The 27,526-nt window shown below is 36.3% G+C and overlaps 4 protein-coding genes across 10 annotated transcripts in view; 1 reads left to right on the forward strand and 3 right to left on the reverse strand.

Annotated features, from left to right (window-relative positions):
* Positions 1 to 1,755: 1,755 nt before the first annotated feature.
* On the reverse strand, positions 1,756 to 5,572 carry LOC129788578 (cysteine-rich secretory protein 2-like). The gene is made up of 6 exons (XM_055824773.1): positions 5,244 to 5,572; positions 5,021 to 5,157; positions 3,881 to 4,026; positions 2,528 to 2,725; positions 2,363 to 2,452; positions 1,756 to 2,049 (listed from the first exon to the last, which is right to left on the reverse strand). Exons 1-6 carry the CDS (start codon positions 5,311 to 5,313, stop codon positions 1,890 to 1,892), a joined length of 801 nt encoding a protein of 266 aa, XP_055680748.1. The 5' UTR covers positions 5,314 to 5,572; the 3' UTR covers positions 1,756 to 1,889.
* Positions 5,573 to 6,042: 470 nt separating this feature from the next.
* On the reverse strand, positions 6,043 to 7,469 carry LOC129788577 (retinol dehydrogenase 11-like). Its single transcript, XM_055824772.1, has 4 exons — positions 7,230 to 7,469; positions 6,647 to 7,162; positions 6,293 to 6,497; positions 6,043 to 6,230 (listed from the first exon to the last, which is right to left on the reverse strand). The coding sequence occupies exons 1-4, from the start codon at positions 7,414 to 7,416 to the stop codon at positions 6,107 to 6,109; spliced, it is 1,032 nt and encodes a 343-aa protein (XP_055680747.1). The 5' UTR covers positions 7,417 to 7,469; the 3' UTR covers positions 6,043 to 6,106.
* A 474-nt stretch (positions 7,470 to 7,943) lies between these two features.
* On the reverse strand, positions 7,944 to 8,525 carry LOC129788349 (dynein axonemal assembly factor 6). Its single transcript, XM_055824316.1, has one exon. It carries the CDS (start codon positions 8,523 to 8,525, stop codon positions 7,944 to 7,946), a length of 582 nt encoding a protein of 193 aa, XP_055680291.1.
* Positions 8,526 to 9,786: 1,261 nt separating this feature from the next.
* LOC129788572 (neural-cadherin) overlaps positions 9,787 to 27,526 on the forward strand; it is a 273,188-nt gene continuing 255,448 nt past the window's right edge. For 5 of the 7 annotated variants that reach the window (XM_055824758.1, XM_055824759.1, XM_055824761.1 and 2 more), the window contains exon 1: positions 9,793 to 10,593. The gene's annotated coding sequence lies outside the window, so the exon portion shown is untranslated. Of the gene's footprint in view, positions 10,594 to 24,272; positions 24,906 to 27,526 lie in introns of those variants that run through there. The other 2 variants (XM_055824756.1, XM_055824757.1) reach the window with 2 other exon arrangements.

Consider the following 27,526-nt stretch of genomic DNA (forward strand, 5'->3'; position numbering starts at 1 on the left):
ATACAAATCCACACCGTTTGTCCGATCGCGATGAAATTTGGTACAGAGGCCCCTTATAACAGGCGGTTTCAGATGGCCGTATTCATTTTCCCCCCAAAGCCCCCCTTCAAGTAGCCCCCATAGAGATTTCATGCAGTTTTTGCAAATTTTTGAATTTGGCGCCGGAAATGTTGTATGAAAATGATTTCTTCTCTTTGCAAAATTTTTTCTTTTGAGTTCGATGAGAGCTTCCCATCTATCTATATAATAAAGAAAGGCCTGTTTGTTGGTAATCGTCGTTCCGACTTTTCTATACAAATCCTCACCGTTTGTCCGATCGCGATGAAATTTGGTACAGAGGCCCCTTATAACAGGCGGTTTCAGATGGCCGTATTCATTTTCCCCCCAAAGCCCCCCTTCAAGTAGCCCCCATAGAGATTTCATGCAGTTTTTGCAAATTTTTGAATTTGGCGCCTAAAGTGTTGTATGAAAATGATTTCTTCTCTTTGCGAATTTTTTCTTTTTTGTTCGATGAGAGCTTCCCATCTATATAATAAAGAAAGGCCTGTTTGTTGGTAATCGTCGTTCCGACTTTTCTATACAAATCCACACCGTTTGTCCGATCGCGATGAAATTTGGTACAGAGGCTCCTTATAACAGGCGGTTTCAGATGGCCGTATTCATTTTCCCCCCAAAGCCCCCCTTCAGGTAGCCCCCATAGAGATTTCATGCAGTTTTTGCAAATTTTTGAATTTGGCGCCGGAAATGTTGTATGAAAATGATTTCTTCTCTTTGCAAAATTTTTTCTTTTGAGTTCGATGAGAGCTTCCCATCTATCTATATAATAAAGAAAGGCCTGTTTGTTGGTAATCGTCGTTCCGACTTTTCTATACAAATCCACACCGTTTATCCGATCGCGATGAAATTTGGTACAGAGGCTCCTTATAACAGGCGGTTTCAGATGGCCGTATTCATTTTCCCCCCAAAGCCCCCCTTCAGGTAGCCCCCATAGAGATTTCATGCAGTTTTTGCAAATTTTTGAATTTGGCGCCTAAAGTGTTGTATGAAAATGATTTCTTCTCTTTGCAAATTTTTCTCCGGGATTGATAAGTGGCCTCAATCTACTTATAAACCATCACAATTTTTTCTCTCCAAAATTTGCGCGAAGCGCAACAAATCCCCGCGAAGCGGGGCGAGGTAAATTGGAGCGAAGCGACAATTTACCTCGTTTTATATAAAATAAATCAAAAAATTGCAAAGAATTTTCGCGGGAAAAAAGGAAACAAGAAGTTGTCCAAATAATTTATTCGCAATGGGTAGCTGGACAGGGGGGCGGGTATTTGGTGGCATATACAAGAAGTCGTTGAGTGGAATTGAATGTAAACAACGCGAAGATTGAGTCATTGACCACGCGAAGACAAATTGCTTTCGCTAAATTGGACGTGAGGTGAGAACGGAATGGGTTAAGGTGCGACTGGGATTTTTTGTGTGTTGTGTGTGCAGGTATTTGATCCAGCAGCAAGTGCACGGAGAACCTGGAAGTACTGTCGATCACCCAGACCGGATGACATACAAAATACAGGTAAAACTTTGCTCGATACGCCAAGAGCTAGGATGTGCCTGAGTGAGCCCTAAAAGGGGGACTGATGACGAGGGAGGTCATCAGAGCGGAACGTGGTGCTATCAAAAGAGTCGCAAAGATGTAATTAGACAAATAATAATTCTTTAATTTCGTACAATTTTGATGCTCCCCCTTTCACCGCGCGTATACATTCCCGGGAAAGGAGGTGCAGGAAAAATCCAATCACAGAGGAGATCGATGTTCAGGACTTTCAGGGATCCTGCGTCGATCTGAGGGGGTTTTTCTATGGCAGCAATTTGTGGTTTTCCTCGCGATTTATGCGGGGATTTTAGTCGTGGATCTTGTGGCGGCATGTGCACGTGGCCAGGCAGTTCCGTCGACGCTCCAGACCCTCGTGAGTGGCTGTATTGCACAGCCATCCCGGCCATTTATTCAACTCCCGACAGTTTGCCCAGAGATCAGCAGCATTGCAGCCATTTTTGCATAATCTGCGAAGTTTTTAAATTAATACGTTATTTAACGGTTGACTAAAAATCCTTTTATTAATTTTTAAAAAGTTAATTCTTTAATAATGAGCAAAGAATATATTTTAAATGAATTAAAAAAATCTCTCAAAGAGATTTTCAGTTGACATTTCCATTTAATTTCTAACACCTCTAACGACGTTCGAAAAAAGCCACATAATTCCCATAAATATTTCTCGCTTCCTGTCTTACATTAATTTAAATAATCACGTTGATTTTGCCTAATATTCCCCAAAAAGAAAAAGAAAAAAAAGGTGGGCTGTGTGTGATTTCTCACCTGACTCTCTTTGAGTGACAATGCTGCGGGCACGATTGACACGGTCGTCCAATTTGATACGGAAAGCCGAGTTTGTCGTCGTGATTCCCTCTAAAATGAAGAAATTTTATTTTATTTTAAAATGTTTGTTTTTGGCGCTTTGCGGGGGTGTTTTGGGTTCCTCACATGGGGCAGTAGTTGCATACGTAGTTGTAGTAGGACTTCCCCCGGAAGCCACGAGCGCATTTAGCCAGTCCGCAGCCGACTTTGTGGGTGGCCGCCCAGACCATTTGCGTGTAGTGCCCAATAACGTGGAGATCATTCTTCGGGGAGCCGTACGTGAAGTTCTGTCGTTCCGTGAACCACATCCGCAACGCAAAAAGCCTGAAAGATTGTTAGAATCCGCGAATCAGGTGTTTGTTATGCTTCCTAATTGCTAAGCTTCGGCGATAATCGTTAATCTGGGGACATTAATTGGCTTGCTTTATTATGCTGAATGGTCACTTTAGCGCCAAAATATTGAGACAAGTGTTAGATTTGCATAAATTGGCGCCTCAGTTAGCAAACGTCGTAGCTTAGAAGTTTTTTTTTGGGAAATATTTTTGTTGAATTAGTGAAAATCGTTAGTAAGAAATTTCTTTCTAGTTTTTTTTTCTAAAATTTTAATTGTTTAACGTCGAGGATCATCAAAGATCATCTAAGGATTATCAAAGATCGCTCTAGAATTACCGAAGATCGCCAGACGATCACCGAAGATCGTCTGAGTGTTACTGAAAATCGTTAAGAAGTATCGATCATTGCAAAATATTACAAAAGATCGATAAAGAATCACCGAAGATCGCTTAGGAAGTACTGAAGATCGCCTATCAAACCTATAAGCCTATTATTTTTTGTAGAAAGTCAGCTACACAGCCACATAGCTCAGTTTCATTGAAGTCTTTCAATGGGCATTCCCCTTTTTGTAAAATAAGTCAATGAATGACCAAGAACATATAACCAGTGAAAGGACCTTTCCATCGATTGGTCCTGGAGGTTGGTAAGAACGCTAAGACGGTGATGGACGCAGAAGGTTATAAACCCATTGAAATGAAATAAATTAATTGAATTGAATTGAATTCGAATTGATTATCGAAGATCGATCAAGAGTTAAGAAAATGTAATTGAATACACTAAGATTTCTAAGAGGATCACCGAAGATCGCTCAAGAATCACCGAATTTTGCAAAAGAAACCCGAAGATCGCGCCCTTGGATCACTGAAGATCGTCAAAGATAACCTAATGATCGTCAAAATTCAGTCTGATCAAGAACTTAGTCAGGTTAGTAACAATTTTTTTTAAATTTTTATATTAATTCCCCCAGAAAAGACGTCTCTAACTGATCTAGCCGACAATGAAGAGCATATAGAGCTGAAGCATGGCCGAGTGAGAGAAATATGCTAATTACCCGGTTAAGTTGATCTCATATAACTTAAAGCCCACTCATGTGGCATTTTGGCTTCTCTCTCAAAAGTTCATCAAACAACAAAATCTTGCACTCACCATGGCACCTTCTGTGTCGACACAAAGATATTCTGGCCACATGCCCCGTAGTTGTCAATCCAGCGCCCTTTGGGTGAGTCATGGGTCAAGAGTCGGCACTGATCTGCCCACTTTTGTGCCGCCCGTGCAGCCCCATGATGCCACTTCTGCGCAAAGAGAAGAATCATAAGAAGGCATTTCAATACGCGCACCAATAAATTATTCAGTCAGCAGTATGACTCCATATTTTTCGGGTCATCATAAAATGTTTGTTATTTCAATCAAGAAGCGATCGCCATTCGTTATTTTTTTTCCTCTTCTTCATCTGAACAAGTCTCTTGGAGTTTTCTTGAGCAGATGATGTGTGGACTTTACCAGACTCACTGACACCTTAACCCAATGCCAATTTGTTGTGGCTAAAATGGCATAGAGAGTCTCTTTGCTTGTGGTGGATGTTTTACGATCGCCCCGAGGATCATTGTTCTCCAATGAACCAATAAAGATACCATAAATCAGACAACTTTAAGACTTTGTTGCAACTTTGCAAGCAATTTTGATGTCTTTTTGATTTTTTTTACAACCATCTCACGAATAATGATTGGGTGATAAGAATTTTATTAGATTTATGCAGAAAATGACATTTTTCTATCAATGATTTATAGTTTTAATTTTTATTGATTTTGATTTAAATTTTTCTTTGATTAATATTCAGTTATTTTCAAATGAAATATGGGGCAATTATTGAGACAAAATGGCGCAATAATTTGCCAAAAAGTTCTCAAAATTAATTAATAATTTGCGAGGATTTATAGTTTTTAATTTTAATTGATCTGAATTTAATAAAATTAATCAATATTCAGTCGATTAATTTAAAATCGAAACATGGGACAATTATCAAGCCATAATGGGACAATAATTTGCCAAATATTTAAAATTAATTAATAATTTGCTAAAATCATTCCAAGGAGATCATTTGACAAGAAGTCTATTATCGTCACTTATTTTTTTAATCTAGAATAGAATTCAATTAAGTATATTGCTAATGAAAACAAGACGTGATCTCTAACCCATTTGATCCCTCAATTCGATCGCGCGCGCGCGAGTTGAAATTGAATTCAATTAAATGGAGGCTAATCAGTATTGGTTCGCAATGTTTTTTACCATAATGAGCATATTGGAGGCGGGTGGAATGACTTTGGTGCGAAAGTAGTCGTGCAGCATGACGATCCGTTGCTGGACTCTCTTGAGATGCGGTGCAATCATCTTTGTGGGCACATGATCACCGTAGATCCTTGGTTCTGCCGCGAAAGGTGTGTGCAAAATTAATTCAATTCAACAAAAAAAAATCCCGATAAGATTTTTTTCTATATGGGCAAACACTCACTATTCTCCGTTCGCCAGCAATTCGATAAGCCCAAGGAGATGATGACAAATATCCAAATTGGTCGAAGCATCGTCACTATGCGACAAATTACCTTCCTGTGGCGTGAGATCCACTCCTTTGAGAGCACACAATTGTTATGCAAATAATGCGGAGTTTTTTTTTCTTCTTCGTTTTGGCAAGAAGAGCTTTTGTGCGAATCTCACGGGGCAAACGACCAGGTGTTTAAGCTCAAAGATCGCGAGACTTTACAGTGTAGGCGTTGCGATCTAATTCACTTCACACTAAAATTTACTTCACTCCTAAATTCACTTTTACACCTCTCTGAGCGCGAGAATAATTCACGAATTATTGCAAAATTTCTGTTGTTTGTGGCTTCACCCGAAATTCCCTTCGAATAACATTGCGATTAAGACTTGATCACTTTTGCACTTGATCACTCTCACTCTCGATCGCGGGTGGTCCAGCCAATTTGGTTCGCACGACTGGAGATTTGTCAACTAAACTCGATCACCGATGGAGTATGAATGAGTGTGAATTTGGAAGAATGTTTGGCTGGAGCGACAGAGGCTGAAAAGTCGCGATTGTATTTCGATGATCGCACTTTTCGTTACTCTTTAAGTGATCGTGGAGTAGCTCTATGATTTTTTTCTCTTTAAGTTTTATGTTTAAATGTTTTTTATTTTGATATTTTTCAATGAAATTTCTTTAAGAATCTTTTCTTTTTTGGTTGTTCACTTCCTATCAAGATCTAGATCAGGACTAGAGCTAGATTGCTTTCAGTTAGATCCAACTAAGTAATCAAAAACAATTTTATTTCTTCACAACCAGTACATAACTTTTACTAAAAATACATAAAAAGGGTTTTATTTGTATTTGAAATCACTGGGAATTTTAGCTAGACGAATACTCTCCTCCCACACGTAGTCGTTGATCTCCTGATCTCTAGCCTGACGTTTTAGCTTCTCAAACTTCACAACCTTGCAATCGCTGCAGATAAATTAACAATTAAGATAAGCTGGGAGATGCTAATTGAGCTTGAATTGACTCACCTGAAGTATTGTCCAGATACTGTAGCCAAGTCTGGGTCAACAGCACAGCAAATTGTTGTCTGAGCACCGGACTTAACGGATTTACCCATGAGGAAACCGAAGATGGGAAAGATAGTCCAGAGGAGAATCTTCGGTATTTTTACATTACGTGCAATTTCAGTTTGAATTCCTCCTGGATGAAGACTGTTGACCGTTACGTTTGTACCTGGAATTAATAGAGACATGATGATTGCCTTAAAAGTGTTGTCTGATCTTTAAGTGTACTCAAAGCTTTATCGAAATTATCCTTTTTTGGCAATTTAGTCTACGATTGTTGAAATCAAGCAATTCCGAAAAACATTTAATGGACTTTACCTTCCAATTCCTTCGCCAGACGCTGAGTTGTAAGGATCTGGGCTAGTTTAGAGTTGGCATAAGCTTTAAATTTACTAAAACTGTTTGGTTTCAGCAGATGAAGATTGTCCTTTTCAATTTTTGCACTTGTATACCCAAGACTTGACACGTTAACGATCCTCCCCTGTGGAGCCTTCTTTAGATGATCAAGGAGCAAATGCGTGAGTAGGAAGTGTCCCAAGTGGTTGACGTGCATGTGAAATTCACAACCATCCTCAGTCATGGAGTGAGGCAAATAGAAGACTCCGGCATTGTTAATAAGAACATCCAGTCGTTGTTCTTCCTGTGAAAACTCCTCTGCAAACTCGCGAACAGACTTCAGGGTACTCAAGTCCAGATGTCGGTTGAAGATCTGGGTGTTGCCTGTCTTTTCAATGATCTCCAATCTAGCTGCTTCACAGCGCTTAAAGTCACGACAGGCTAGATAAATTTTTGCATTTCTCCTTGCCAAATCCAGAGCAGTTTCCTTCCCAATTCCTTAAAGAAAATTAGAAGTTAAATTGACAGAGGGCCGTTGAGTCGTTAAGAAAGTTCAGAGACTCACCTGTATTGGCCCCTGTGATGATAACAACTTTCCCATCCATCTTCACATGATCCTTCCGGAATTGTCCACCTTCAACGTAGCGGCGGTAGAAGTAGATCGTTACAGCAGCTACACCTGCTCCCAAGAGATACTTTTCCAAGGGATAATTCTCCCTGAGAAATGTTAAATGTTCCACAATCAAGTCCATGTTACTTGAACGTCTAAAGATCGAATGAGGCGAATGATTTTGGTGGAAAAACTTAAAATAGAAAAGCCAAAAAGCTTTATCAACCCACGAATGTTTTCAAGCTGATAACATACCGGTGTTTTTATGCAATCACTGATAAGATGGGATGACAAAGCGAAAAGAATTTAACGACAATCTTGCATTTTTGACGAATATCAGAGAAAAGATTTGAAGGGAAATCTTTTTTTAATAAATAATTTAAAATTTTCCATTTAGAATAAAATTTGAGTTTGACCTTTCTCTTCGTTTTTCTCACTTTCCGTTTCTCTTCCTTTTGCTCAGTCTTTTGCATTATTTACGACGGCGAGATCATTTGAATTTTCTTCTATATGGAAAATGCGATCTCTTTGGTGATCGCAGTTCATCGTCTTACTCTGACATTTAAAAAAAATATAAGCGAAATGCACGAAGAAATATGAATGAGTTTTTTATTCATAATTCGTATTGTTGGAATAAATTATAACCATTGAGTATTTTTTCTGGTTCTTTTAAAAATTCACAAAATCCAATTCTCGAGTCATCCTTAGGGTCAAGATTAGCTTTTTCGTGTCAGGATTCCAGGCTGCTTTCTTCCTGTCTGGGTCAATTGGATGCGGTAGGGAAAGTTTAAGGCGATAAATTGGGGTTTGTAGGTCAATTTCTTGATCAGTTGTCTTCAATTCCATCAAATCCACATCACAGGATTCCTCAGGAAGCTCAATTGTTACCGTCATGTCCTCACAACTGCTCGTGGCGGAAGTTTTATTGCTCATCTTCAGAAAAACATCCTCCACCTTCACTTCCTGCTTGTAGGAGATTCGATACTCTGGCCTTTTCCTCGTGTCCAGCTCCTCATTGTGCGTTTCCTCCAGAGCTTCCCATTCCTCTAGATTTCGTGGAAAATTCTCCTTAATTTTCTGCACAGTTTGACAAACTTTTTGCTGCGAAGGTGTTGCGGAAATTGTTGCTGGAGTCACTTTTGGTGCTTCATAGGCGCCACAGTCGTCCTCATCTGAGTCTGAATGGCCCTCTGAAGGATTCAGAAGCTTGCTGAGGAGGATTAATTGGTCTCCTGTGGAAATATTGTCCATTTTCACGAGAAGAATTAACAAGGAAACTGAAATATCGATTTAACAAAAATTTCGCTTTTATGGAAATTTATTTGGAGGGTTTACTGAAATTAATATGTCTGTTTTTCTTTATTTTATTTTAATTTATTTTTGGTGTTAAGAATTAATTTTTTGTAATTTTTTAAAGAATTTTTCCGCTTTGAGATTGATTTTCAGGATTTTCTACACTGAAAAAAAAATCCGCATTCGTTGTGTAATCGTTATGAATTCAAATTAATTTGTGGAACATGTCTCACATAGCGAACTCTTGTGAGGAACATGAAAATTCATTTCAACTGTATTGTGGAATTTAACGTTAGATGATGATTTTCTTTAATTTTCCTTGGTGGGGAAAATAATCAAAATCAAGTGAAAATAAAGGAAAATCCTCTAAATGCAAATGAAGAAATTTTAGAGATTCATTTCAAAGATTTTAATGGTGGAAAGCGACTCATTTTAAGGGAAAATTAATCAATCATTGGACTATCCATTCATGTGGAAACCGAATGAGTTATTCATCAATTAAAATGCAATTTACTTGTAAATTGATGAATTTGCAACTAAGCAAGAAAATTAGGGAAATTATTAGCTATTACGTGTAGCATATAATGTCATTTCTACTTCATACAATTATGCTCAGTGTGGCAGTCATTGATGATTTTATTATGCATGAAAATCATGCAAAGCATATTTGCATTGTAGAACGAGAAGTTGCATGATTTAATTTAAAGGATAAATCCTTAAAAAATCCTCTCGTAGCTTTTTCATGAAAAATTTCTTCTCATCAGCATTGAAAAAGCCAAGAAGTTTAGCTTCTAAATAGACATTTAAATATATCGATGAGAACCGAGACGGTCTTTATTTTCTAATTTCGTGTGAATTACACCGTCTCAATCTGATTAGGTTGTCCAATTACGAGCACACGATTTATCATCTGACTGATTTCGACACAGCCGTGCTATTTTTCTTCACCATCTCATTTTTTATTGCACGGCAAAAGAACAAAAAGCCCCTCAATCTTCGTCTTTTTCTCATTCAATTTGTTCCGCAGGTGTGGAATGTGTGGAAGCTGTGCGTCTTGACTTATTTGTGTAAAAAGTATAGAGATGGCATGAGAAAAAATATATTTGTCCCCCTCTCTGTGCAATGGTGGGCGTGTAGAACGTATGGAATTTACCACTACATGCGCATGTTGTGTGGAAGCTATGCGTCTTGGCTAATTTGTGTCTAAGCTCAATGAGGTGTCTCTACTCAGTTTATTGGAAAGTGAGAATTTTTTTTATTTCTATCAGTGTTTATTTGGATTTTCCTCACATTTTTCACGAGATTTCACGCAAATTGTGCAAAAATATAACAAAATAAACTCTTTTAGTGATTCATTTTGAGGAATTTCTCAAATTCCACACTAAAAAAAAATATTTTGAATTTAGAAAAAAAAGTCTTGTTCATGGTCTCGCTTTGATCTTTCCATTGAGCATCCCATGCCGCGCGGTTGGTCTTCCAGCAAAATATTGAGCGGTGTTAGTCGACGCTCGAACGCCGCCGAGGAACGTTCTGTGCGATTTCGCGCCGGTTTTATTTTTGATTAGGAAGAAAAAATTCTTATGGAGTGATTGTGGAGCAATTCTATTCAAAGAATTTGGCAAGAAAAAAATTCTCTCTTAGCCAAGAGATCATCTTACATTAGTGGCGATCATTATTGTGCTGGATTAGCACATTCTTAAGCCAGAGTGAATTTCGGCGAATTAACAGTGAATTAATTTTAAGCACAAAACAGAATAAATTCACCGGCAAAGGGTCGGTAGTGGAAAAGTGCTTTTGGGTGGTGTGTTGTGTGTGTGTGTCGCCAAAAATAGATTACGAGAGGAGCCATTTAGATTCAAATAAAACGCCATCGAAGCATTTCCCGTGCATCGTGTGCATCTGGAGTCTTTTTCTGGATAAACATTCGCCACGATTTTCTGAACTTCAAATGTGCTGTCGCGCCCCAGCATCCAATCTGTGCAGCAGCAGCAATTGAGGCTCAATTGCACCAAGAAGAAAAAAAATGGTAAACAGGAGAGACATTTTTTCCCCCAATTTCCATGAAAAATTTATTTTTGCAGCTTCTCCAGAATTTTTTATTTCTTCTTTATATATCAATCTGTAAACCAGAAAACGCGTCCTTCTCATAGAAATTTTGTATTATATATTTTTTTGTGTTTAGTCCAACGATGACTCGCTGATAGATTTGTTTGTTTTTCTCTCAGTTTTCCCATCTCGTCTCCCTCGTGCATCTCTTTCGCTTTTTCTATTAATAAAGACCCCGTGCCATTGTACCGACTTTTTTTTATATTAGGTACATGAACCAGAGGAAGCAGAAATGGGGAGCGAAAAAATCAATCTTTTGTGCTTCTCTAGAGGTTGAGGTTAGACCTACTATTTCTGTGTAGCATTGGAGGGGGAACTAATCGCGAAATCAACAGAAAGAAGGGTAGATTTATTTGTAGTTCACAGGATTCCTTTATTAGCAACTGAAAATAAGTTATTGATTTGTTTTCTGTTGATTTTTTTTTCAAACTTGAATTCCGAGACGAATAGAAAAAATTTTAATTGGTTTTCTGGTTCAGGAATTTCAGAAATATTGCTGGTTTCTAAAAGATAGTTTATGTTTTTCTAGGTCCAAAATTTCTGGAACTGAAATAGTTGCTTATATCCGATTTAGGAAGTACAGAAATGGTTTTAGTTTCTAGAATTTTTTTTTGCATTCCTAAATTTCGAACTTTCACTTTAAGTTCTTCTGATTTGTTTTAATTGACTAAACATGGTTCAGAAAGTTCAGAAAATTCAACAAAGTTTCCTTTTACTACAGCTACCCTCAGTTTTCGCAATTTTTTGTGTTTTCTAACCATTTTTAATGTTTTCAAATTTATTTTCTAAAAATAAATTCAAACAATAGTTAAATCTAGCTCAGAAACTCCAAAAATGTGTCTCTAGACTTTTAGTTTACCTTATTCAGTTTGATGTTCTGTCATTTTTAATGTTATCATATCTAGAATTTTTTAGGACCTAGAATTCTCAAAATTATCATGCCGACTAGTTCAGAAATTTTCATTGATGTTGAAGATTTTTAAAATAATTTGTTTAGTTTCTGTTTCTTGAGTTTCTATGATTTTTAATATCTGATTGAAGTCTTTTAAGAATTGGTTTAGTAAATGAAACTTTGGGTTATCGGATCCAGAAATTTCAGAATCTACGATTTTCATAGTTTTCTTCTTATTTATCCGATTCAAATTGCCTAAATCTTATTAATTTTCTCAACTATCTTTACCTGATTAAAGAATTTGAACGAAAATGAATTTTCTGTAGATTCGATCTAGAAAATTAAGGGATCTGTGTGTTTCAGAAGTTTTCTTTAATTTATCTGATTTAAAATTTTTCTGAATATCAGTTTCAAAATTTTTCCACAATTTATTCCTGAAATCAATCGTGTTTCTCGGCTATACAACTAATCTAGAAAATTTTAGGACCCACATTTTTCATAGTTTTCTCTACATTTTCTAGATTTCTTCTAGATTCAAACATTTTTTTTTGGAAATGGTTTTTTAAATTTTTCGACAATTTGTTTTAGGAATTTATCGTGTTTCTCAGCCATTTTAATCTGATTAAAAAATTTAAAAGAAAATTATTGTTTTTGTAAATAATAATTTCAGTATACCTACCTAAAACTTCTTAGAATATTAGACATATTTTTTCTTTAAAACTAAATTTCGGTTTATTACCTAAACTTTTGGCCACACACGTACTACAAATCTTAGCTTTTCTAGTACAGAATAGACAGAATCTCATTCCCATAATAAAAAAATTAATCAAAATTCCATTTAAAAAGTTTTCCACTCAAGAAAATTAGTTTTCCGCATTTCAGCAGCTTTGAGAAATTCATGAAATTTCAAATGAACCACAATTTTCAAGCCACTCCAAGTGCCATAAATAAAATTAGAACGTTTAATCATTTACAACAGCTGCCAATTGCTGCGCCTTGCTTCGGTGGTGCAGTCTGCGCTTAAAATCGATATGAGTTAATATACACACCGCCGTATCAACTATATATTTTAAGTCTGAATGGGAATTTCACAATTCCTCCCCTCATTTTATGCTTTCAACGCCGATATTAAAATTGAAATATTTCCCTAAAAAATATGTGCAATTTCGAGAGAATGCGCGCGTTGAATGCTCCTTGAGAGGTGGAGACGAATGAATGTGTGAGAGGTGTCTGGGTTGATGTTTGGACAGATGTCGAAAGTGCAGGATATCCTCACAATGGGGAGATCTAAATGCGATAGGACACGCACAAAAGGATAAAGAAATATTCCCTTCGATCTCCTTCAAATTCGGGGTGGTGGATAATCTCTTAATGAGGATCTTTCTTGAGCTCTCTCCAAAGAAAAAAAAATGGTTTGAAGAGATGAAAGCCTCGTCTGGGTGTGAGGATGATTTTGGAGAATGATTGACCAGTAAATGGGATAAGAAAACAACCCGATATCTTGTTTATCTCGTCAGCGAGCCAATCTCTCTTCCATTAATACTATTTTTTCTTGCCTTATCTCTATGCGAAGAAAAGTTCCCATCTCTGGGGCATTGAAATTTTTTGACTATTGATATATAATTCTGATTGTTTTTTTTTTCTCTACACATAAAAAAAGATTCCACATGATTTATTGTGCGTGTTGTGCGTTCTCTGTTGACGGATGAGAATTGGATGGAAGAAGCATAGAGAAGATGTAGAGGAAGATTGTGGGAAGAAAGAGAGGATCAAGAGAGAAGATATTTCTTTCTATGATTGACTCAAAAAATCATAATTCTCATGCTGACGCAGAAGAAGTTTTTTTTTACATTGAGACGAAACAAGGACAAAAGGGAGGGAATTGTCCAATGAATTTTGTGGACTATTTTAATTAAATTTACTCTCGTTATTAATGACGTTGAAGTAGTAGTGCGAAAAAAGAACTAATTCCCGAAATTCTCTTAATTGAGTGCGAAGAAATGGGGTTAACAAGCGGAGAGAATTCTATTTTTATTTTAACAACTTTGAGAAAGTTTTGGGTGGCGCTAAAATTAGAAGTTTGTTTAATTTTTGGATTTTTCCGAAGGGGAAATATTGCATTTTAAGCTGCCTGAATGCATTTTAAATTGAGCCCTCAACCTCACGTTGAAATGGGGTTCCCAACCCTTTTGTCATCTCTGAAAGATTTATATTCCAAAGTAGGGAGTTGAAATTACTTCACACAGAGAATAAAATTCAACTAAATATAATCACTTAAATCATTGCAAAATGAGCTCCTGTCCTGTACGATGAAAAAAACTTTAAAAAATAAGGGCTTTTAACCCACATTGTGTTGAAGAAAATTTCCCCTGAGTATACAAAGTTTTATTTGCTTAATCGCACAGGATATTTAATTCCGCGAAATTACCTTCCATGGAGGAGGAGCGTGAAAAAGAATTGTGAGAAAGTGCGAAAAATACTCATAGAATTTATTGCGAAATTCTCCTGACAAATTGCCGTTTTTTTCCATCCCCCATCGTGCTCCAGCGGAAAATGCTGAGAGTGGAAGAAAAGTCCTGGATGATGTACAATTTCTCTCTCACGCTATTTCCCTCGCACATTCGGCTTTCCGCGGCCGTATTGTGACGATGAATGCAGTTGAATGAACCCTCTGTTGTAGCATTATACATAGCACGAGGATATATAGCTTCTGCGGCAGAGTTTAGTTTCTCCCTTTTCTTCCTTCCTACTTCACTTCCGCATTCTATCTCGTTCACCTTTTTCGCTCTCTCTCTCTCTCTCCTCGCAAATAGTGCTCTGTGACTATCCACTTGCGCATACACGAAGAATGTCATTTTGCTACACAAAAACACCCCTTCCGGACATAGGATGGGGGGTTTGTGAAGCTTTCACTGTGAACTAAAGAGAGAGAGAGAGAACGGGAGAAGATTGGCTTTTCAAGGGTCAGAGAATATAAATCGATAGAAAGGGGGTTGATTTTTAGGGGTCTATGCGGGGGGTGGTTTTTCATTCGTGTCTTATGTTTGCCCTGTAGCACCACACAAGATGAAAAATCACACGCAAAGTCTCGCCAATTTCAAAGTTTCAAAGAAAATACAAATATGTATACATGAGGAAAACAACCAACAGGGTGGTCTGTGAGATGGGAAATCCATTAGTTGGAAGGAAATTACCTGGAAAAGGATGATATTTGTCGTTCCGTTTTAGTAAAGTAAAACCGGATTCAATGTTGGGGATTTTATCAACCGCAGAAAGGGGGTTGTTTGTATATCAGATTGATTCGGGGTGAACTGAAAGGGCTCCATTCCGGAAGGAATCAATAATTTAACTACCTGCACTGGTGGAAGGAATTAATGACAATACCGTGTCAATGAAGATTGAAATAATTTACTTTATTATTTATTTAAAAATGTTTTAAAGGTTTAAAAGAAAATAAAGATTAAACGCCAAGAAAATTATTTAAGGTAATAAAAATGAGTTTGAGTGCTGAAAATTTAGTTATAAGTCCCACAAATACCACAAGTCCCACAAGTCCTAGAAATTCAAATTGCTACAAATTAATATAAAATGGTTTGTTTATTGTCTAAAAATGTTTGTTCATCTTACAAATACCGCTGTAAATCCTTAAAAATTAACCTACAAGTTCCACAAATCCTACAAGTCCTTCAAATATCTTTTAAAAATAATTTTCTCGTCTTAAATATTCCAAAGTTCTCCAAATATGTTATAAGTCCTGAAAATTGTCCTATCAGCCCTACAAGTACAAATCCCATAAGTCCTGCAAATACTTTATACCACGAAATAAAAAAATTGTTTTATTTTCAAGTCTAAAAATGTTCAAAATTCTCACAAATTCGTCATAATTTCATAATTTATTTTACCAATCTCTAAATACTACAAATACTAGGAATTCACAAGTCCAATCTTACAAGTCCTTCAAGTACCTTTTAAAAATTTAAAGAAATCTTTTTCAATGTTTTAAAAATTAATGAGGAGATAGCCTCTAATAAAAAAAAGTTAGTAAAAATACATTTAAATATTCCAAATACCATAAATCCATTTTTAAATCCCACCAATCCCTCTTGAAAAGCATTTAAAGCCATAATATTTTATTATTTCTAAAACAATCTTTATTTCCTTACATTATTCTCAATGATTCCTCTCTTTTTTTTTTTCTTTTACACAAAAAATAATAAAACAATAAATCACAATGAAAGAGCCAAGACTTGGTGGATATTAAACCGCAGATGCTTTTTCAAGAAGATTTTCTTCATTGTATATTTTAACAAGTAATATTAAAGTGAAATAAATTTAGAAAGTTGCAGAATATAGAATTCATTTTATAAAACTTTTCTGCTCATTATGACGATTTCCTCGTTGGCACGATAAATCTTTCTTGTGGTGCAAAAGGTGAACCAATAAATGAATCCAATATTTCTCTCCTGCAGAAACTTCTCATATATAGCACGTCTATTGAATAAAAATTCCAAGAAGTTTCAACATTTTTCCATGAGTTTGAGAATCTTGCACCTTTCTATCGATTAAAATTGCCAACACAATCGTGAAGAATAATTTCCCATAGAGCTCAATTGATTTCTCACAGGGAATTCTCGAAATATTGAAGGAGGAAAGAGGAAACTTTATGTGTGTGGAAGAGAAGTGTCTGAAAAGAACTTTTGAGACGAGAAGTTGAGGATGGAAAATATCGCAAAGAGGAGAAAAATTAATTGTGTAGAAGACACCCAAAGATGCGGATAAAAGTTCTCCATGAGTCTGTGAGAACATCTTTACAGCTTCGCTGAGAAAACAATAAAAATGGTGTGAGGGGCAAAAAAAAAGAGAAATATTTCTTCCATTTATTAACCACTTGAAGAACTTGATATAAATTAATTTTGATTGCGAGCAATTCATCAACATGGGCTTTTATGCTCATCTCCGACTCTTTTTGTTTGTCAGGTAATTTTGGGAATTAGAAGGCGTTCCCCCGGCCGACAAATTGAGAAAATTAAGAAATTTCTCTCCCAGAGCCACGCATGGTTATTCCACGCGAAGAGACTTTGTTTCTGGCAGAGGAAAAGAATGATTCTTAAATGCAAAAATTCTTCCGGCAAAATGATTAAGAAAAAATTTACAAGTCACTGAAAACATCTTTCTCTTGATGATCACCACGTGTAAATATTTGAGATATACAAATCCTCAATAATTCAACTTTGAATGCTCCCCCCGCCAAAAGAACACACCGCATTACAAAATTAAATGGTAATTTGTAATGTTTACAAACTATATACAACTCCACAGATCATTCTTTTCGATTTCTCAATGGTACTACACTCTGTCGGTTTATTTATTCAGAATGAAACGAAGAATCAATAAAGCGGCAATTTTTCATGCCTTCACCGCACTAATTTTTTTTTCTTTGCTCCTTTTGCTTCCCAAATAAAATATCTATGAGGAGATTCCGTCCTACTATTGGACAATAAACACTGATATCAATTTACATGTGTTGTTTGGGTGACAAGGGAATTGCGTGGAAACAACCCCCCTCCAAACAATCTCCCAACCAATAAGCCCCGCATCGCGTTGCCACAAATGGTTAATCAATAAGCAAAAATTTATTCCATACGATGGTAATATTAGATTTGTGTGTCAAACACTTTCCCGAAAAAATATAGTCCCTCAATTAAGTGAACAAAATGCACTGCATTGAGGGGTTTAATGAGGAAAAGAGAGCCTCATTTATTCTCCCGCACCAACCCCTTTTGATTTATGGGGTGACCACGGGGAAAAAAGGTGCCACAGTAACCAACGAGATACGATCAGCATTGAATTGTATGTGATTTACGGGGGATGATTTACAGGTACTGCCCGAAAATAGTGAGCTTTGACTAATTTTGTTGATGTTCTTTTAAATTTTGATGAGTTGTTATGAATTGAATTTAAATTTTCTTCGGAAAATCCTCTTGATCGTAAGTTAAAGAAGAAAATTGAATTCAAAGTCAATGAATAAAGCTCTGAGAGAGCTAGAAACTTTGAAGGAAAGATTGAATTTTTCGCTTTGAATATTTATTAGAAAATTAATTTTCTAACGAAGATTGGAAAATTTAAACTTAGAGCTCAACTTCTGGGGAAAATAAGATAAAAACAAAGATAAATATTTGCTGAAAAACAATATTTTCAGAGTAATTTCAAAATTTCAAGAAAATTAAATATTTTCGAAGAAAATCATCGGAAACGCAGCCAAAGATTAAAAGCACTCATTTTCTGCTCACAGCGATGTTTCGTCAAAATTTTATTGACATCCTCAGGCTTTATTAAAGGACATACAATTCTATGTCAATACAATTCAAAATTCACGGAAAAAATACAAAAATTAATCAACTTTCTCTTCTTAAGCTTAACAAAGAAACTTACAGAGCAAGTACGGAGCACTTATGTCACAAACACATGAGGAAAAGAATGCAACCAACGTTAAACACAACATTACTGTGAGCATCTCCTTGAAAAACTTTAAAATATTCTTGCATAAAAATAATTTAAAGTAAAACTGCGAAATTTTTCCCTCATTTCATATTTTTTAATCAAAACATTTAAAGAAGATATCGATACCTATAAATTACATGGAAATAGTTAATTATTTCTTGATGCAATATTCATAAGTTTCAAACAAAGAAAAACAAGAAAAGAGCAAAGAGCAATTATTCAAGGGCAGTACCTGTAAAGAAAATGATGAATTTCTCTTTCAAGTGTTGGCACCCCCGTGAGAGACTGCGAACACCCCTCTTACAGCACCCCCTCACCGCGAATTCCGTGACTTTTTACAGCGCATAAACTATAAAATTGTAAGTGGGGTGGAATGTTAATCAAATCCATGCTGTTAGTTTCGTGAAAACCGCAACGACCTTCCACACAAAGTCGCACAAATTGTAATTCTAACTGTGTGGCCATAAACCCTGAAGCACACAGGGTGAGGCAATGTGATTAAAGAAAAAGGTTAATTAAAGAAAATGAAGAAAAGGTGATTGGGGAAAATTAAAAGAAAACGCAATTGAAGAAGAAGAAAACCAAATAAAGAAATTAATTTAAAAATGTACTGGTAAGCTGACCAAGCTTACGGGAGCTGTGTTTCTTTCAGTGTACCAATTTTGTGAGAGCAAACTAGAACGCGAATTAGTTTAAATACGCGCAAAGTCGGGAAAAGTTGAAAAGTCATACCCTAAGAAATCTTTAGAAGGCCATATCTCGAGAACGGATCCATAGATTTTCATAAATTTTTTTTTGTTTTAAAGGTCTCGAAGTCAGCTATAACATATCGAAAAATGAAAAAAAATTATGACGATATTTTCGAAAAATTCGAGTTCGAAATTTTCGAAAACTTTGTTTTTGACATTAGCGCCTCTTGCGGTCATTTCTCGAAGTTGCAATGTTCTAGAGATTTGTAGGGTTTCTCGAAACCTTTCATTTGCGCTTGAGTTGAACAAGATCGGACTTGTAGAACCCGAGATATGACATGCCAACTTTGGAAGGCTATATCTCGAGAACGGATCCATAGATTTTCTTCATTTTTGGCATGAAGCTAGATAATATGGTCAGCTACAACATATAAAAAAATGAAAAAAATTTATGTCGTCGTTTTCGAGATATTCATCGAAAACTCATCGAAAATTTTGTTTTTGATTTTTGGCCCCCTAGCGGTCACTTTTGAAACTTCGGATGTTCTAGAGAGTTGTAGGGTTTGTTGAGATCTTTCATTTGACCCCGGGTTGATCAAAATCGGTCAAGCCGTTTTCGAGTTATGGTCGATTTTCGATGAAAAATTGTGGCGGCCATATTGACTAAACGGCTTGACCGATTTTCGAAAATGAGGTATCGTTGGAAAGCTCTTGATGGCCCCTACAACATATCAAAATTTCAGCCCTCTAGCTATAATAGCGGCTGAGATATAGCGAAAACAAAATTTTGAGGTTATTCAAAATGGCGGACGGAGGGGAGGGGGGGTGGATTTGACCTCATAATCGGATGTCTTCCGGTCGATATTTAAACTTTGCCTTTTACCGCAAGTCTCTATCTATTACCGTTCTCTTGCAATTTAGCGTTGTACTACGGACGGCCGGACGGACGGACGGCCGGCCGGAAAAAAAATTTTTTGGCGCATACGTTTTTTGGAATGTGGGGACCCTAATTCGTGCTCATCCCAAGTTTGAGCCCGATCTGACGACTTTCGATTTTGCTCGGTACACAAAAGCTGTGTCTGAAAGAAACACAGCTAATACTTGTTCATTAAACAAGAAATAATTGTACTGAGTTTCTAGGTAATTGGATAAATTTCAGTACTAAGCCTTAAGTTTTTAAAGCTGGATCTAAGGTTTTATAAACTAAGCCTAGTTTTTTAAGCAAGACTCGTCTTTAAGCTAGGTCTAAGGTTTTAGAACTTAGACTTAATTATGCTTTTTTTTTTAAAGAATTTAAGTCTGACCTTTAAGAAATGTAAGGCTGACCTTTTTAATCCTAGGCCTATTTCAAAAAGTAAAATCTAGCATGAATAACTTAATCCCAGTCTAAAGAACTTAAGCCTAGTTAAACGAACTTCCGCTTAGTTTAAGAAATTTAAGCTAAACCGTAAAAAACTTAAACTAAAACCTATTTAAGCTTAGGCCTATTTCAAAATGTTTATGCCTAATTCAAAATATCGAATCGCACCTGCCTGAAATCTAGCTTACAAAATTTTGAGCGAAAAAATGCTTTTATTTAAATGCATCAATTTTATTTTGTTAATTAATCTTGTTTAATTTAATTGTTATATTAAATTAAAATTCATTTTATTTGATTAATTTGAAAAATTGATTTATGTTTTTGAATTACGTAATAATTTCACTTTAAAGTTTAAAAAAAAATCTGTTTTAAATAACTCTTCATTCGGTCAGTGTGGCGTTGGTCAATTTTTCACGTAAAATTCAACTGAAGCATCCAAAAACAAACCATAAACATAAGGAAGACATTCAGTTGTGAAGCATAAAAGTAAAAAGAGACGCGTATGATTTATTAATCTCCCGAAAAAATGTGTTAATCCGACTCCAAACAAGATGAAATATTACAATGAAAGTGCGGCTGTTTAAATCATACGCGCGAGAATCGGAAAAGTGCCCAAGCATAAGCTCAAAACATAAGCAGGGATTGTTTATAGAGCACTCCGCATAATTGATACAGAAATATGATGGAAAATTGCCGCAGATGTTTTCGTTCATTTACTCCAACATACACCCACAATATTGCCACTAATGCAACCACATCCTCCCTTGTTTATTAACACCACCACTGAATTGGGCAAAGGGGGGATGAGGATAATGCAGGCATTTTCTTGAGTTTTCTTCGACAAAAACCAACCCCACCCACTCGTGTTTTGCAGAGAAGTTCAAACTGAATTTTTAGCGTGTGGGTGTGTGGCAGAAAACATGGTATTTGTAGGTATGTTGTGTTATAGTTTTCCTTGGCAATAATTTTTCATGTGAAAAGACCCCGGGGAAGGAAGTGGAGTCAATTCATTCGCCTCTCTGTGTTTTGCACGCTGCGGCATAGCAAATGTAAACAGCCTGGAAAGCCAGACGAGACACAACAAGGAAGCACGAAATAAATTGCTCAATGTTTCACCCCTCTCATCTATACTAGGGAGGATTTTGTGTTGTGCCCTCTCGCTCTCTCCATGTCTGGGTATTTGAGGGTGAAGAATTTTCTGCTGTGCCACGAGCCCCGGTGACATGGCGAAATTCTATCCCTTCTCATCAATATCATCCACTCTCTGGCGTTACAAAAGGGGCTCCCCGCCCTGGGGTGCTGTGTGTGTGCAACAAAAGCAATGCACCCCTAAAGAATGCGAAAGAGTGCACAAAGTCGATCTTCACCCGCAGGGGTGATTTTTTTTTTCATTAGCACCCTCAACACGGAATGAGGCTGACTCATCCGAAGCTGGAACTTCTTAATCCGCCCCACAGATCGATAGAGAAATTGCGAAAGCTCTCCCTCAGTGTTGGGTGAATGCAGGGAGGGGTTTTGCTTACTCGTGGAGCTTCCCTGGGGTGAGAGATGTTGGATTTTGCCCCCCTCTGGCGCACACATTCTCGTGGTCAAGAGCTCCTGCCGTGCTTATTGAATCCACACGCAATCGAGAGAAAAGTTCCAAGCAAATACGGGGGGTGGTGGCACTTGAGAAAAATTCCAAGAGCACCCTGCATACAGATGGTGGTTGGCGTTCGTGCAGATGGCGATGGGACAATCAGCCAAAGGAGGGAACTCAATGAATGTCAACTCGAGGGGCAATTGCTATTTATTCGAAATCACTTGCATATTTCATATAATTGCGCACTGCAAGAGAGGACAATGAAGGGATCTCAGAATAATTGAAAACTTTGCTGTGGAATGAATTGCAATATAGGGATGGGGGAAGTTTTTGTCTCAAGGGTTTGGAATCTTCCCCGACTTCTTTAGAATTCTTTTTTTTTTTTCAAATGTTTATGAAGAGGAAAAAAATGAATTGAAAAGGATTTTTTTTTAATATGTTCTATCTGATTTCTGAATGTTTTAGGAAGGTTTTAGGGCCACAGAGGAGAGGTTGGAGGTCAGGAAATTTTCTCTTTTTTCCTAAGAACATTTAGAATTATTTTTCTTAGATAACAATAAAAACAAACCTGGAATTCTTGTCAGAAAATCATTTGAAAAAGTCAGATTAACGATGAGTCGCAGTTTCTAGTACGCTTCAGAATTTTCTAGCTACTAAAATTCTAAACAGTCAGAGAATTGGTTAGATGTCAGGAAATTTTCTAATATTTTCTAAGAATGTTTAGAACTATTTTTCCTAGATAATAATGGGAACGATTTAGACTTTAGAGAATTTTCAGTCAGAAAATTACTTGAAAACATCTGAAAGATTTCTAGAACGTTTCAGAATTTGCTGGGTAATAAATTTTTAAAATTGTTCTCATATTTTGACCCTCTTTTGCACAAAATTCTGGAAATATTTCGACGCTCCCTAAGCTGTGTTAAAAGATAGGAATATGGTTCATAATCTTCGGGCACGTCGATTGTACAGAATCTTAATTTCAATAATCATGTTATTCAGATTTTTTTCCAATTTCTAGATAGAAAATTTCTTTTTTCTAGATCTTTTTGAAGTATTGTTTTATAGAAAATTGTTACTCTTTTTATTTAAAGGTTCTAGAAAATATCCTTTTGTCTAGAATTTCCTTAACACCACGTCTAGTCTTATTTTATCAAATTTCTAATTGTTTATCTAGGTTATTTCTAGAAAACTTTAATATGGGAATTTTTCAAAGTATACTTGTAAATGCATTTTCTTTGATTTTGATGTTCTTAATGACTAACCTGTGTCTAGGAAATTCCTACTATCGGGATTTTTTAAAAGTTCTTTTATAGATAAATTATTTCTTGAAGATTTTTTCATAGTCTCAGTTCAGAGAATTAATTCAAGACCGTGCCAGGATTTCTTTTTCGTCGAGGTTCAGAATTATTTATCTGGAATATTTCTGGGAAAATTCAATCGGGATTTTTTCGTAATTTTTGTGGAAGAAAATTTAATTTTTCTCAAATTTTCTTTTATGAATTTAAGAAAAATTTAGGAGAGATTGAATCTTAGGATTTTTCCAAAGGTATTCTAAATTAATTCTCTTAATTTTCATTGATCTTAATATTCTTAACGACTATGTTTAGGCTGTTTAGGTATTGACCCATTATTGATATTTCTTAAAAAGTTTTGTCTAGAACTTTTTTCATACAAATTTTTCGGAGATTCTTTTCTAGAAAATTTATTTTTTGAATATTTTTTCACTGTCTCTGTTCAAAAAACTTATTCTAGACATTCCTTAAATCTTTCTCTGAGTCTGTAATCAATCTAGAAATTCTTGGAAATTCTAGCCTTGTTCCATGCAACTTTCCTGACTTTTCTTCACAAACAACCTTCTCTATCACCCATAAAAACAAAAATGTAGAAATGAAATGAAAAATCCAATTTCAGATTTTTCTTTTCTTTTTTTCATGTCAAATGCATTTTTCTTTTCTCAACTTTCACCCCTTTCACCACGCAATATGTAGATAAGTCTTGCAGCAGGCAACGTTCCGCAACATGCTCTGGTGGCCTTCTAATTATGCATGCACCCACACATTCTAAATGTAACCCTCGGGCGTGCTTGGAAGAAGAACTGCCCTTAAGTCGGGAGTCTTTGGGGAAATCATGTGTGAGGGACAAAATGTTCGTGTACTTCGCAACCCTCTGTGTATGGCAATAATATAATATAATTTTTCTGTGGAATTTCCAATGCTCGTGTGCAAAGGGGATGATGGTTGGAAATTGTGTGGATCAGCACCTAAACGTACCTAAATGTACATATATAACACTTGATTTGTCTCACACTGTTTGAACCCCTCGCGTACTCACCCCCTGTGTCTGCCGTACGATGTTTTTACTCTGCATATTTAATGCTGTAGTATTGGTAGTATGTTGGAATGGTGTGTAGGTAGTGAGTATGTTTATTTTGTGAACGTCAAAGTGGTGGTTGTGGTGAATTTTTCGTAGCGCAGGCGCTTCCTATCCAAATGTTGGGCCAGGAGGGTTCTCGCAATTGAGAGAGGGTGTGTGGCTGGTGAGGGGTGAAAACGAGACATTCGTACTGCGAGACGGCTGTACAAATCCGACTCTTCGGCTCTGACTTCGTGCATTTGCCGTCTACGTTAGGGGTGGATTTTATTGATTTTACGACAAAAACGGTTTTTCGCTCAGAATTTTTCGTGCAGCTTTCCCAAGTAGGAACGTTTTCATCGGGTGTATCGCTACTGCTTACCGTGGTGTGGTACTTTCAATTACCTTTTCATTAGGTTTTTCTTGCCAAAAAACCCCACAAAGTACCGGAAAAGTGTACAGTGGAACCACCTAAAAGCGTTTTTGGTGGATTTTTGTGCAGAAACCCGAAGAATTTCCTGGAAAATTGTGAATGAAAATCGTGTGAGTGTAAGCGCAGGGAAAGAAAATTGGATTCATCTTGTGTGGTGTGTGGAAACTCTCCGTGGCGAGAGTGTCAAGTGGAAATTGGTGTGAAGAAAATCAAGGAAAGAAAAGTACCCGTAATGGGGTACTTTTGATAATTTCAGCACAGTTGGTGGGCCCATTGTGGGGATCTCAAAAGGAGGCTTTTTTTCCCGAGAGTTTGTCGCCCTCTTTTTGCAATACCTTCACCCAACGGGGGTTGGTGATTGCATTTGTGGGAGTTTTTTCATCATACCCTCCCCATTTGGGCTACAATGAAAAAATCACACGTGTGAGTATTTTCTTTTCCATTCATTGTAATTGATTAATTTATGCAATTTTCACCAAAAGTTTTTTTATGGGTGTACATTTTGCATATAGAAAAAAAATTCTCAAGAAATTGGATTGGTTGTGCGGGGAAAATTTCTTTGAATTTTCATGCAGACATTCTGTGGTGAATTTTCTTCCATTTTCACGGCATTTTCACGTATTTAGGTGGCAATTTTCCGAGGGGGAAGAAAAGGAAATTTTCCAAATGCATTTTTTCAGGTTCAACACCCAAAGTGTCCAAAATTGTCTTCCATCTTGCAAGAAGAAGTGGGAGCTTTTCAAGTTGCTTTCCTTTGCACACCCTCCCCAAAAATTTCACCATCTCTCACGGGGCTCTCTCTCAACTCGGAAAATTCCTCTCTCTCTCTCTCATTTCATCCCCTGTGTTTGGAGAAGAGAAAATGTTTATGCTGCGGAATGTGAAAATTCCATACGGCTTCTCTCTCTCCCACGTCGTCTCTTGCCTGGAAAATGTCCCACCATGAAGGTGTAGTACATTATGCTTTTCCCAGCCATCCACATTGTAATTTTCCTCACTGTTTGTGGTGAAAAAAGCACAACCGCTGATTTCTCGATCTTTTGCAAGAGAAGCAAAAAAAAAGAAGAAGTTCGATAAAACTTACCCTCTCCCCACGTAGAAAGCAATCGTGACACAGCTGGGGGCCACCCTCAAAAATATGTAGGAGTCCCCCCCTCCCCCTACAAGCGCGTGGAAAACAGCGCGAAAATCGCGAAAATTTCTGAAGGGTTTTTGGATGGTATTTCATAGCAATTTGGGGGTTGCAACTACACACAAAACTACATACAAAACTCTGATTTAATTTGCATAAATAATGCAACAAACCCCCGCCCTCAATTGCACGACGTGAACTCTTTGCTATCTCCGGCACAACCCTTTTTGTCCCCAAAAGTACAACAAACTTTTTTGTCCACAGCAAAATTGCGATTTTGTTGCGAGACTTTGGGTGGGTGGGGGTGGTTTTTTTTCACCCATAGAAACATATCGTGAATGGTGTGGCTTAAATCTCTGCATGAATATTTTTATGGGACTTTTTTCCACTCGTTTTTTTTTGCATTCTGCTGTTAATATACTTTTTTCTACATTTTATATATTTGATATTTGAGGGGTGTTGTGTATGTGTACGAGGGGTGAACATTTAGGGTGGGGATTTTGGGATGAATCTCATATTGATTTGAAATAATATTTTTTTTCACAATTTATTGCTCTACGCTGCATGTGGTCTCTCATATATATTAAATGTGATTGTTTTGTTGAGTTTTTTTTGTTTTGTTTTTTTTTTGTTTTGTTTTAATAAAATATCAAATAAATGCGCATTGTTTTGCGTACTAAAAATTGTTTATTTTAAATATTTGGCATCAATTTTGATCTCTTATATAATTTTAACAGCACTGAAAATTAATTCAATTTTTGGGTGTTTCATTTTGTGCTTTATACGGCGTTCTGAGGGGGTAATCATTATGCGAGAAACTTTCCATGTCGCGTGAAATTTTGTATTAGGAAATTCTTTTGAATTAGGCAAAAATACGTTTAGGTAATAGAAAGGTTTAGAAGTTTCTGTAAATGTAAATAAAAAAGGAAAATATTCAAGAAAAGACCTTATATGCACAATATATTAGACAAATTCCTAAAATTTATGGAACTTGAAACATTGAAGCACTGAAACGTTCGATCTTTTCATCATGATTTTTCTTTTATGAACACTCTTACAGGAAATTTTTCAATTAGAACGTCTTCTTTGTTCTTATTTACGTTAATTCAACGCATTTCTATCAGTAAAATACAATTGAATTTATTAAAATTCCGAAAAATCTAATGTTTCACGTTTGGGTTTACCTTTAACCCAAAGAACGCGAAAGGGTTAAATTAATTAATTGTTTTCAAGTGGAGAAATATTTAACACAAGAAACTAAAGATGACGTTTCAAGTGAGAAATATCCTTTGAGAGCAACACAAAATAAATAATATGAAAAAATACTAAATGTTTCATGTTCTGCCAAAAAAGTTGAATGAAATATTCAATTTTTCTCATTTGATAAATCATAAAAAACAAGAAAATTCAATATTTTTAAAGTAAAAATTCATAATTTAACAGTGGAAATTCTAAACAGATCTAATTGCCCTTAACGGATGTATTTTAAACTTTTACAAATTTGTTTCACATATTTTGCATCCTTTATATTTTTTAAAACAACATTTTATTTAATTCTTTAATCAGAATCAAATTTATGAAAAAAAAACTTTCTTTACTTTCCTTTTAAATTAATAACTCTGTTTAGTTCTAAAAAAAAAGAAACATTTCATCTGTGTTTCGCAAACAGACCACGTTCCGCTCAATGACTCTCCCCTCACGATACCTTCTGTGGGAGCGCTAAATACAAAAAAAAACGTGGTTTTCAAGAAGTTCGTGTGTGTGGTTTTTTCGGAAGAAAATTGCGTGATTCAATTTGGTGGATAATTTATTGGGGAGGTGTTGAAAGTCCGTGCGCTTTCGGAACAACAACAAAAAAGCCTCTGATCGGAACATTTATGAGCCTCTTCTTGTGTGCACTATGTCCGTGTTG

Source organism: Lutzomyia longipalpis, chromosome 2 (assembly GCF_024334085.1).
Source record: "Lutzomyia longipalpis isolate SR_M1_2022 chromosome 2, ASM2433408v1".
NCBI classification, from domain to species: domain Eukaryota; kingdom Metazoa; phylum Arthropoda; class Insecta; order Diptera; family Psychodidae; genus Lutzomyia; species Lutzomyia longipalpis.